We start from the raw sequence: 13,595 nt of genomic DNA on the forward strand, positions 1-13,595 counted from the left end.
CTGACATCAGCAGGAGAGGACTCTTAAAGTAGAGACACTACATGCTGATATACACCTGAACATCAGCAGGAGAGGACTCTTTAAAGTAGAGACACTACATACTGATATACACCTGAACATCAGCAGGAGAGGACTCTTTAAAGTAGAGACACTACATACTGATATACACCTGAACATCAGCAGGAGAGGACTCTTTAAAGTAGAGACAACTACATACTGATATACACCTGAACATCAGCAGGAGAGGACTCTTTAAAGTGGAAACACTACACACTGATATACACCTGAACATCAGCAGGAGAGGACTCTTTTAAAGTAGAGACACTACATACTGATATACACCTGAACATCAACAGGAGAGGACTCTTTAAAGTAGAGACACTACACACTGATATACACCTGAACATCAGCAGGAGAGGACTCTTTAAAGTAGAGACACTACATGCTGATATACACCTGAACATCAGCAGGAGAGGACTCTTTAAAGTAGAGACACTACATACTGATATACACCTGAACATCAGCAGGAGAGGACTCTTTAAAGTAGAGACACTACATACTGTATACACCCTGAACATCAGCAGGAGAGGACTCTTTTAAAGTAGAGACACTACATACTGATATACACCTGAGCATCAAGCAGTAGAGGACTCTTTAAAGTAGAGACACTACATACTGATATAACACCTGAACATCAGCAGGAGAGGACTCTTTAAAGTAGAGACACTACATGACTGATATACACCTGAACCATCAGCAGGAGAGGACTCTTTAAGTAGAGACACTACATACTGATATACACCTAAACATCAGCAGGAGAGGACTCTTTAAAGTAGATGGCACTACATACTGATATACAACCTGAACATCAGCAGGAGAGGGACTCTTTAAAGTAGAGACACTACAACTGATATACACTTGAACATCAGCAGGAGAGGATCTCTTAAAAGTAGAGGACACTACATACTGACAATCAGCAGGAGAGGACTCTTTAAAGTGGAAACACTACACACTGATATACACCTGAACATCAGCAGGAGAGGACTCTTTAAAGTAGAGACACTACATGCTGATATACACCTGAACATCAGCAGGGGAGGACTCTTTAAAGTAGAGACACTACATACTGATATACACCTGAACATCAGCAGGAGAGGACTCTTTAAAGTAGAGACACTACATACTGATATACACCTGAACATCAGCAGGAGAGGACTCTTTAAAGTGGAAACACTACACACTGATATACACCTGAACATCAGCAGGAGAGGACTCTTTAAAGTAGAGACACTACATACTGATATACACCTGAACATCAACAGGAGAGGACTCTTTAAAGTAGAGACACTACACACTGATATACACCTGAACATCAGCAGGAGAGGACTCTTTAAAGTAGAGACACTACATGCTGATATACACCTGAACATCAGCAGGAGAGGACTCTTTAAAGTAGAGACACTACATACTGATATACACCCTGAACATCAGCAGGACTCTTTAAAGTAGAGACACTACATACTGATATACACCTGAACATCAGCAGGAGAGGACTCTTTAAAGTAGAGACACTACATACTGATATACACCTGAACATCAGCAGGAGAGGACTCTTTAAAGTAGAGACACTACATACTGATATACACCTGAACATCAGCAGGAGAGGACTCTTTAAAGTAGAGACACTACATACTGATATACACCTGAACATCAGCAGGAGAGGACTCTTTAAAGTAGAGACACTACATACTGATATACACCTGAACATCAGCAGGAGAGGACTCTTTAAAGTAGAGACACTACATACTGATATACACCTGAACATCAGCAGGAGAGGACTCTTTAAAGTAGAGACACTACATACTGATATACACCTGAACATCAGCAGGAGAGGACTCTTTAAAGTAGAGACACTACATACTGATATACACCTGAACATCAGCAGGAGAGGACTCTTTAAAGTAGAGACACTACATACTGATATACACCTGAACATCAGCAGGAGAGGACTCTTTAAAGTAGAGACACTACATACTGATATACACCTGAACATCAGCAGGAGAGGACTCTTTAAAGTAGAGACACTACATACTGATATACACCTGAACATCAGCAGGAGAGGACTCTTTAAAGTAGAGACACTACATACTGATATACACCTGAACATCAGCAGGAGAGGACTCTTTAAAGTAGAGACACTACATACTGATATACACCTGAACATCAGCAGGAGAGGACTCTTTAAAGTAGAGACACTACATACTGATATACACCTGAACATCAGCAGGAGAGGACTCTTTAAAGTAGAGACACTACATATACACCTGAACATCAGCAGGAGAGGACTCTTTAAAGTAGAGACACTAAATACTACTGATATGAACAAAATGAGGCGTTATCCAACTCTAACTTTCTGTGAATTTAGAAGCAATCTTGAGACACAAATAGAAAATGTTCTTAAAAATAAAAACATGTATGTGTATTTTTCTATTAGGCTCAAATATGACATGTTACACACATAAAAAACCCTTTCAAATGTTACTTTCCTGCAGCTTCTCTCCTTAATAATTCATTGCTGAGTTCCTCTGAGAGGTGACTGTTTCCCAGAGAAGCAATAAATCTGGATCTGTGTGATGACCCCTGTCCTTATCAGAAACACATTACATTAGTTACCCGTCGTCTCCATAGCAGTTACGCGTCTTATCGCCTCTTTATTAACAACTCTGACTATCTGACGCCTTATCAAACAATGCAGTGCAGATGGATTTAGGATGTGGCCGATCACGGCGTTTGAAGATGTCAGTGTCTGATTTAATGAACAACGTCACGCAGTTTAAAAACGCTGTGGAGAACAAAAGACCTATTGCTCAACACGCCTGTAATAATTGCATAAAATAGATTAGCATGTCTGTGGAGGAGGATGTCTCTGTTGCCACGACAACAGCCAACGCAGTGTTTACATGTGAGTGTTAAAGTTGAGTGTTACTTTTATTACTCCAGGGTCCATATTGAGGCATTGTTTCCCTTTCCTGTAGTGTGTTCTATAGGTTTTAGTGCATGTAAATGGTCCTCAGAGGCTAAAATCCCTGTGTTTGCTCCAGTGAGACTTTCTCTCTTTGATTTGCGATACATTTTCACTTTTCCATATAAAAACAACCTCTTATTTTACATGTTTCATGTCGTCATGTAACTGTTTTTATTCAAGCATACACTTATGGGTGTCCACATTAAGAGGTATTAACGTGTGATACTTAATGTGACCGTACGTGACCTCGGGTTCACTGGTCGTGGTGAAACTTGTTTTATAAAATATATAAAAGGACTTATCAGAGCGAGAGAAACGACAAACAAAATGCACAGCACGATTTCCTCCTTTATCTCTTCTGTCAAATACCAAATGAAACGGAATTGAAACGGGATGTGTGCAGAGATAAGATGATGCCGGGGAGTGTGTGTGTGTGTGTGTGTGTGTGTGTGTGTGTGTGTGTGTGTGTGTGTGTGTGTGTGTGTGTGTGTGTGTGTGTGTGGTGTGTGTGTGTGTGTGTGTGTGTGTGTGTGTGTGTGTGTGTGTGTGTGTGTGTGTGTGTGTGTGTGTGTGTGTGTGTGTGTGTGTGTGTGTGTGGTGTGTGTGTGTGTGTGTGTGTGTGTGTGATGGTGAGATGTCGGCGAGGTCTTGATAGGGATCGTCAGCAGCGGGCAGATACGGCAGGTTAGGACCTGCTGCTGATTAAAACTGATTCTCAGGAGGATTATTTTTAAATAAAAACATGAAACAGTCAGACTTTGACCTCACTTGTTGGACTCTTCCAAGGAATTTAGGAACACATTCCTCAGATGTACCACCTCGTTTCCACGACGATATCATAATATAGCACAATAAGTGAGAACATTAGTATGTAGTGTCTCTACATGTCTCCATGCTTTAACAAAAAGCTCTTTATTGTTCTCATACTGTCTGTGCTGCAGCACCTCTTTTCACCCTCTGTCTGAAACCAGAGCCCAGTCTGCTCTGATTGGTTAGCTGGCCGGCTCTGTTGTGATTGGTCAACCTCTTAGAGATGTCCCGCCCCTTAGCCTATCACGTACAATGTGCCAGAGCGCTAGAAGTGCAAGTTTTACATAGTGACGTCACCATGTCCCTGAAGTAAACAACGGAGTCCAATGGAGGCGTTTTTTAAAACATCAACGTACTTTTAAGGTGCTTTGTTTTCACATGTCAGACTTCTGAGGACCTACGCAGCAAGAAAATAAATAAAAGCAGAGTGTGTGAGCAGCTGTGTATTCCTCTCTCTGTGCTGTTGTATAGTTTTTATGATAGCTTCATTGTTAACAGTTAGATGTATTTGCAGAGCCTCACATTGTGAATTACAGCCTCACTGTACTCCCATTGCTTTCCACTCAGTGTCACTCTTTGAACTTTTTATTTTTTTAAATAAAATCTGCCACTTAAATGTTCCGTCCTCTTCGCCTCCCACACTTTTTTCCTCCCGACCAAAGCTCATGTTTTTAATTTATTATACATTTTGAAATGCTACCCGGGCGTTGAATACTTGTCAGATTGAGGTTTTCTTCTTCTGTCTGTTGTTGTTGTTGTTGTTGTTGTTGTTGTTGTTGTTGTTGTTGTTGTAAGAAAGAGAAGGTAGTGAAAAGGCGAGAAAGAGGCGGGACACCGCACAGATGTTCTCGCTCAGAGTTGCGACAGCAATAAAAAAAGCTGCAGCAATGTTGAGGGAGGAAGAGGAGGAGGAAGAGGAGGAGTTTTTTAATCAAGCGCTGTGGAAAATGCCACCCTCAAACAATAAGCATGCATTCCTCCTCATTTGTTCTGCTGCATTTCAGCTCATTGCCACTCTGTGCAGAAACCCTCTGTTTTCCACTCCTCACTCACTTCATTTCCATAGTTGTCTCTCTCCTCCCTCCTCGCTGAGGGTCACACATGCTCACATATTGTCCAGGGGCTCGTCGTAAATAAAAGAAAGTCCATTTGGCTCCGTGTGAACGTTGGCGAGCGCTTCTGCCACGGCCTGGCAGCGGTTCTAATGCATTACCCTTTATTAGAGGTCTGGCTGCCACTGCTCTATCAGGGGACGTGTGTGTGTGTGTGTGTGTGTGGTGTGTGTGTGTGGGTGGTGGGTGTGTGTGTGTGGGTGTGTGTGTGTGTGTGTGAGTCTGTTGGTGTGGGGGTGTGTGTGGGTGTGTGTGTGTGTGACTGTGTGTGTGTGAGTGAGAGTGTGTTTGTGTGTGTGACTGTGTGTGAGTGACTGTGTGTGTGACTGTGTGTGTGAGTCTGTTGGTGTGTGTGTGTGTGTGTGTGTGTGTGTGTGTGTGGTGTGTGTGTGTGTGTGACGTGGTGGTGAACTGTGTGTGTGTGTGTGAAGTGACTGTGTGTGTGAGTCTGTTGATGTGTGTGTGTGTGTGAGTCTGTGTGTGTGTGTGTGTGTGTGTGTGAGTGAGTGACTGTGTGTGTGAGTCTGTTGGTGTGTGTGTGTGTGTGAGTCTGTGTGTGTGTGTGAGTCTGTTGATGTGTGTGTGTGTGTGAGTCTGTGTGTGTGTGTGTGTGTGTGTGTGTGTGTGTGTGTGTGTGTGGGTGTGTGTGTGTGTGAGTGACTGTGTGTGTGAGTCTGTTGATGTGTGTGTGTGTGTGAGTCTGTGTGGGTGTGTGTGTGTGAGTGACTGTGTGTGTGAGTCTGTTGATGTGTGTGTGTGTGTGAGTCTGTGTGTGTGTGACTGTGTGTGTGTGAGTCTGTTTGTGTGTGTGTGTGATTGTGTGTGAGTGTGAGTGTGTGTGTGTGTGTGTGTGTGGGTATGAACTCGTACATATTAAACACTGTATACTCTCACTGCCTCCATACAAACGCTGATGAAGAACTCGCTATAACGTCTTATCTTACGTGTATTTTCTCTATTCCTCTTAAATCTGATATTTTTAACCAAAAACCTCAATATCAATATTTCACGATAATCTAGTGTTGACTAAATTAAAAAATGTAATTCTTTAAATATTTACTAAATGTGTTTGGAACTATAGTTAATAACACAACATTGTAAAAACGTTTTTTGGGGGGAATAGTATTAATATTAGTCTATTACAGTCAGAAAACATAATGATCCACTGTCTTCACTATAGGGAATATAATAAGTGAATTTAACCCCATTTTCTACTTAAATATGTGTTTTGGGCCCATAATAAATAATAATAAAATGACAACAGGATTGTGAGGTTGTGAATGCATAATAAGTTAGTGATGATGTAGTTAAAACGATATTGGATGATAGCCATTATTTTGGAGTGTTTTGAGACAGCTTTCGAAAACAACACAAGGGTTAAAAGTGGAATTTAACTCACTTTGAAAAATGTCTAAATTCAAAACTTGTCTCTGTGACTTTCCTCAGACTCGTTCTCTCTGGCTGGAGCTCCTCTGGGGCTGTGGAGGCGGATGGAGCGAGGCGGGGGGGAGAGTCCTCTCACCCAGGGCAGCCCTGAGCGGAGGGGCAGCCCCGACCTCAGCGCCCTGCCCCCCCCAGGGAAGAAGAGCCGGCTGGAGCTCAACGGGAGCCCCACCGGGCCCCGCATCCGCCACAACGGGGCCCCGATGAGGCCCCTCGGAGGTGAGCTGATGTGCATCAACACACGTTTGTTTACTGTGTGAAGACGTTTGTTTACAAGCCACAAACTCAATGTGAAGTCGAACCTGTGAAGAGACAACAACATCAGAGTGGTGAGGGGACTGTGACCCTCTTGAGAAGCTCAATCAAAGTTTAGTCTCAGTGGACTTGTCGTTGTTGACGGTTCCAGTAGGCATGCCTTCAGGATTTAACTTTGTCTCTTTGGATAAATGCAAATGGCTGTTTTGTTTTGCCTCTTATATAATATAAATAACACAGATGGAAGAAACATATCTATATAAAAAAATGTATTAAAAAGATTAAATAAAATAAAAAAATGTAAAGTTACAGAAAATGGAATAATAATATTTATTCTAACAATAATAGAATAAAATACAAATATAAGAAGATACATTAGGAATACAAATATCTTAAATATTACATTAAACAAATATTTAATAAATGAAAATAGAATATATTTATATAACAGCAAGAAGTGTGTGAACATTGTAGTACAATATTAAACAATTATATTTCAACAACTATACAGTGGTATAACATGTCCTCTCAACAGCAGTGCAGGTGATCAACACCCACTTTTAAAATGTGGTTCAGTGCTAAAAGAAAATGATTCTACAACAAGCTAATATCTTTAGTCCATATAAGCACATTCGATATCTGCTGAAATGGAGAACGTAGATTACCAGCTCTCTCACTCAGTCCTTGACTTCCCTCAGGAGTTTCTCTCTGTTGAGTCGAGCGGCACTGAGAGCTGTTCCTGATAATCTATACGTCTGGAGGGAACTGCATAATACATGCAACCAGATAAAGGAGATTGCTCCATATAAACAAGATTTATACAACTCACTCCGCTCCATCGATCCACGCATTCATTGTAGAAGTTGGTTCTTGTTTATGTGTGAGCGTGTGTGTGTGTGTGAGGTGTGTGTGTGAGATGTGTGTGTGTGTGTGTGTGTCACCATGTGTTAGCAGTAATGTCTCAAAGTCTTGATGGTAATATTAAACTGCCCTTGTATTTACTAAAATATACTTTCTACACAATATGTTCTTGTTCTTGTGTGATTGACTTTAACTTTAACTATATATTTATTTGTTGTTCCTTTCTTTTCTTTTCTCTTCACTATATCTGTAAAGCGTCTTTTTCAAATTAAATCTATGATTATTATTTATTGTTCTTACCGTCTATTGGCGTGAATAATCACCGACAGCTCTGTTCAATTACAAATGCTTGAATATGTTGTATGTAAAAATGTCATAATGTTTTCGGCTCACACATTTATGTCATATTTAAAGTGAATATCTGAAGACATTTGGACAATTTCTAAAAGATAAATCTCTTGCCGAAAAGAGATATTATCGATATTACGTGCTTTAGTACTTTCACACAAATATTTCTCAGTATTCCTTCTAGCATATTTCAGCTGACATTTGGGATCTTTGCTATAATAAGAAAGTCAAAACAGGACTGCGAAAAAAGTTTTTAAAGATGCATGTGTCTGAGGTTTGGAAAGAGTTAGAAGTTAGAAACATCAACAACTTGACCACAGGAAGAGGAGAAGAAGGAGGCGAAGAAGGAGGCGAAGAAGGAGAGGATATACTTGTGGAAAAACACACAACAAAATGCTAAAACTAAATTCATAGAACAACAAGAATACTACACATAACTTGTTGACCCGTCAGACACTTGAAGTTTGTGTCGTAGTCTGGATTTAATACAGTTCGACATTTCTTCAGCCGAATATCAAACGTTGGGAACCAGAGTTGTAGTAAAAAAATATTTCTGTGTGAGAAAAAAGGAGGACGGTTGGTCTGAAATAATGACGGGGTGTCGTTGAAGACAGGAAACTCAACGTGTCTCCTCCAAACCACACACACAACACACACACACACACACACACACACACACACACACACACACACACACACACACACACACACACACACACACACACACACACACACACACACACACACACACACACACACACACACACACACACACACACCGACAACCCCTATGTCCACATTCACAAACTCAGTGACACTCACATCCAACAGACCCCGCCAAAACACACACACTTACACACACACACACACACACATATCTTATTTGAATACCCCCATTCTCTCATCCCGCACATATTAGAGGGGTTAGAGGTTTGAGGCATCATCCGACCCAGATCACAGGACACTGGGACTAGGAGAGGAGGTGGAGAAACAGAGGGCGGGGGGCGGGGGAGAGAGAGGAGTGGGAGCTGCTCCGTGTTGACAGTTATATTTCCCTGTTGGGGGAAATTCACTTACTTGAATTGGCAGCGTGCTCCGGTGTGTAATTCACTCCATGAGAGCCTGGAGGACTGAGCGGAGTGATTAATGAGGAGGAAATAGAAATATAGGAATTGACTGATTAAAACAACGGCTGGATGTGATGCTGCGTGCACCTCGTGGAGCAGCGTGTGTGTGTGTGTGTGTTATTGTGTGGCACTGTATTATTATTAGTGCTGGGACGCTGCCTAATGCTCTCTCTCCATCATTTCTTCTGAGAGCTTTAATTAATTGGCCGCTGACAGGTGGCCCAAAACCAAAAGCCCTTCAGGAAAAAGGAGTGATATTAGAGCGGCGAGCCAAGAGGCACGATGCTGGGATCTGATACTCACTCTAACGTCACCTGGGAGAAAGTCAAATATCACTGGATTTATCTCAACATTGAGACAACAATGTTTTTAAGTTCCTCATTCGTAATGCTCAAGTTCATTTTCATACCAGTAGGCTAAACACCTTTACGTACCAATGTCTCAAGGACAGCACTCGTTGAAATACAATAGTCTAATGATGGAATACCACAAAAGAAGACCCTAGTGTCGTCAAACATATGTTTTTTAAAGGGGCCTTATTATGCGTATGTTCAGGATTTGTATTAAGTGCGTCTACTGTGACATGTTTCCATGCTTTAATGTTCAAACAGCTCTTTATTTTGGATTTATCAAACGTTTTACTGTATTCTGGCTTTTCCCAAATTATAGTTTCCGCACATAACTGTCTAATAGTTTCACTTCCATAGAAAAACACAGTGTGTGTGTGTACGTCTGTCTGTGTACGTGTGTGTCTGTCTGTGTGTTTGTGTGTCTCTGTGTGTGTGTGTGTGTGTGTGTGTGTGTACGTCTGTGTGTGTGTGTGTGTGTGTGTGTGTGTCTGTCTGTCTGTCTATGTCTGTCTGTGTGCTTGTGTGTGTGTGTGTCTGTATGTGTGCTTGTGTGTCTCTGTGTGTGTGTGTGTGTGTGTGTGTGTGTACGTGTGTGTCTGTCTGTCTGTGTGCTTGTGTGTCTCTGTGTGTGTGTGTGTGTGAGAGTACGTCTGTCTGTGTGTGTACGTGTGTGTCTGTGTCTGTCTGTCTGTGTGTGTCTGCTTGTGTGTGTGTGTCTCTGAGTGTGTGTGTGTATGTGTCTGTCTGTCTATGTCTGTCTGTGTGCTTGTGCGTGTGCGTGTGTGTCTCTGTGGGTTTGTGTCTGTCTGTGTGCTTGTGTGTGTGTGTGTGTACGTTTGTGTCTCTGTGTGTGTGTTTCTGTCTGTGTGTTTCTGTCTGTGTGTGTGTGCGTGTGTGTGTGTATGTGTGTGTGTGTGTGATTCATGCAAACACTTCTTGAGAATTTGGTTTGGTGTCACCTGTCCTCAAAGCTGTGTTAATCCGAGGTATCCTGTTGATTCATCCTTCTGTGTTAACATTAATATTCAGCCCCACCGTTGCTATAAATGGTCCCCTTGTTAATCCTCTAATGAAAGTACTACATGTTGTCAGCGTCCGTCCTTTGTATAGTTTTTGCATATCTGCTAGTGCAGCCATTATAACGGCCTCCTATCTAATAGCCGTTAGATAAAAAGCCAGTGACAGTGAACAGCCCTGTTACTGGTTATTTAACAAAGCATCCCATTTGTGTTGCATCCCCTGTGGATCGAACACTCTTCAGGCGATGCACTTTGAAGAGTGTGTGAGAAAAATAAAGTGATTTCAAAGGTTGATCCGCAGTAAATAAGATCCATATGTCCGCTGTCTATAGAGGACACACTGTTGTGATCACGGACAATAAGAGCCAGACAGAGGTGGGAAGTAACTAAGTACATTTACTCAGGTACTGTACCTAAGTACTTGTTCTTTACTTTACTTCTTCTTTACTTCTTTACTTGTTTACTTTACTTGAGATTTCAATGTTATGCTATGTATGTATACTGTATACTTCTACTCCACTATTTATTAGCCTTAGATACTTTTAACAAAATCCATCTCTAAAAATGTAACTAGTAGACTTACTCTTTAAGCTCAAAAGAGTCTTAAATATTTTACAAAAAGTCAATCAATACTTTGTTTGTCTACAACAGTCAAATGTGATGCAACAATATTATCTAGAAATGTCATATACAGTATATATATATATATATATATATAGGCAATTTTTCGGCACAATGATGACTTTTTATACTTTTATAACATTGAGCTCATAATACTTTTGTACTTTTACTTAAGTAAGCTTTTGAATGAAGTACTTTGACAATAATGTATTGGTACTTTTCTTCAAGTAAAGCCTCTGAACCCTTCCTCCACCTCTGCCCGGACACTAAAATGCACTTGCTTTCCTCCACAGGTCTGATGATCCCTGTGTTCTGCGTGGTGGAGTCTGATGGGGGGGTGCAGACGGAGGCGGGGGAGGGGAGGGACGAGCACTCCGAGTTCGTGTTGGTGAGGAAGGACATCCTTTTCTCTCAGCTGGTGGAGACGGCTCTACTCGCCCTCGGATACTCACACAGTTCGGCTGCACAGGCACACGGTCAGTCTGACACACACACACCTGAAGAAAGTCAGACACACACACACTGCACACACCTGAAGAAAGTCAGACACACACACACTGCACACACCTGAAGAAAGTCAGACACACACACACTGCACACACCTGAAGAAAGTCAGACACACACACGCTGCACACACCTGAAGAAAGTCAGACACACACACACTGCACACACCTGAAGAAAGTCAGACACACACACACTGCACACACCTGAAGAAAGTCAGACACACACACACTGCACACACCTGAAGAAAGTCAGACACACACACTGCACACACCTGAAGAAAGTCAGACACACACACACTGCACACACCTGAAGAAAGTCAGAGACACACACACACTGCATACACCTGAAGAAAGTCAGAGACACACACACACTGCACACACCTGAAGAAAGTCAGACACACACACACTGCACACACCTGAAGAAAGTCAGACACACACACACTGCACACACCTGAAGAAAGTCAGACACACACACACTGCACACACCTGAAGAAAGTCAGACACACACACACTGCATACACCTGAAGAAAGTCAGAGACACACACTGCACACACCTGAAGAAAGTCAGACACACACACACACTGCACACACCTGAAGAAAGTCAGACACACACACACTGCACACACCTGAAGAAAGTCAGACACACACACACTGCACACACCTGAAGAAAGTCAGACACACACACACACTGCACACACCTGAAGAAAGTCAGACACACACACACTGCACACACCTGAAGAAAGTCAGACATACACACACACTGCACACACCTGAAGAAAGTCAGACACACACACACTGCACACACCTGAAGAAAGTCAGACACACACACACTGCACACACCTGAAGAAAGTCAGAGACACACACACTGCGCACACCTGAAGAAAGTCAGACACACACACACACACACACACCTGAGGAAAGTCAGACACACACACACTGCACACACCTGAAGAAAGTCAGACACACACACACACACTGCACACACCCGAAGAAATGGATGATCTAAATATATATATAACACAATACTTTTGAGGGTCTTAATCTTAACGATTAAATGTGCGTTTGTTTATCAGCCTCATAGATGTGGGTCAGTAGGATCCTGCTACTCCAACTATTACAACACCAGAAACCGATATTGACCTCTAACAAGACTTATGACCTTTACATGTGTTTTAGTGCTCACTCATTAGCTTTGTCATGGATTAAACACTGTGACATTTAGCATGAAACCAGCTCATAACATCAAATTGAAGGCTTTGTCTGGTGGATCTTCGCTCGGGGGTAAAGCAATCGGTGAGAAACAAAGATTTTAGCTGCAGAAGTAATAGTAGTAGAAATGGCAAAGATAACTAAACTTTGTTGGCGTGCCCAGTTTGAAACGGCTAAATGTCTGAGGTCAAGCTGCTTCCTTTTGTGAGCTTGAGAAGGATTTCATCAAGGCTATTATTAATAGTCCTTATGTTCCAACCTCAGTGTCTCTCGCTGTGTCAACTCTGGCGCTCCTGACTCAGAATTAAATACCGTGCAGCTCGGGGGTCAGGGCGAGAATGATCCCAGAGCCTCTAATCATCGGCTGAGGAGAATACTGGATGTGAGGTCGTCTATTTACAGCAGACACTGCACTGTGACACTGGCAATAAGCACAAGAACGCTTCCAAAACACAACTAAGACACAGACAGAGCCTGCAGAAGTCATTAAAGACACAACAAAGAGCCGGTCAGTAATGTCCCCGCAAGACACAAATACATTATGTGTGCGTGTAGTATGTGTGAGAATGTTTATGAAGCAGAGGAAAAGAAAATCTCTGTAATTTATTGTCGCACACATGGTAGTGATCTGCAGAAGGACACTGCCGTTTACTGCTGTCTTTTCTCAAGTATGCAGAAAATGCCATCTGGGGAAGTTGCCTCACATCGATATTAAACGGTAACAACAGAGCGACACAGAGCAACGAGGCTTCAGCAACACACTGAGGAAGGGTGGGAGATCCCCATCTGTTTGACATCTCGCTGCTGTGTGTGTGTGTGTGTGTGTGTGTGTGTGTGTGTGTGTGTGTGTGTGTGTGTGTGTGTGTGTGTGTGTTCTCCTTCTCCTCATAAACACACTGCTGCAGGTAATCC

General features: G+C 42.2%; 1 protein-coding gene across 5 annotated transcripts in view; it reads left to right on the forward strand.

The window, feature by feature from the left end:
* Nucleotides 1-13,595, forward strand: part of satb2 (SATB homeobox 2) — a gene marked incomplete at its 3' end in the record, with an annotated part of 43,270 nt that overhangs the window by 8,787 nt on the left and 20,888 nt on the right. For all 5 annotated transcript variants that reach the window (XM_034227410.1, XM_034227411.1, XM_034227413.1 and 2 more), the window contains 2 exon segments: nt 6,394-6,609; nt 11,265-11,447. In XM_034227410.1, the coding sequence (XP_034083301.1) occupies nt 6,438-6,609; nt 11,265-11,447 (355 nt within the window).

This window comes from Gymnodraco acuticeps, unplaced genomic scaffold (assembly GCF_902827175.1).
Source record: "Gymnodraco acuticeps unplaced genomic scaffold, fGymAcu1.1, whole genome shotgun sequence".
Classification (NCBI taxonomy): Eukaryota; Metazoa; Chordata; class Actinopteri; order Perciformes; family Bathydraconidae; genus Gymnodraco; species Gymnodraco acuticeps.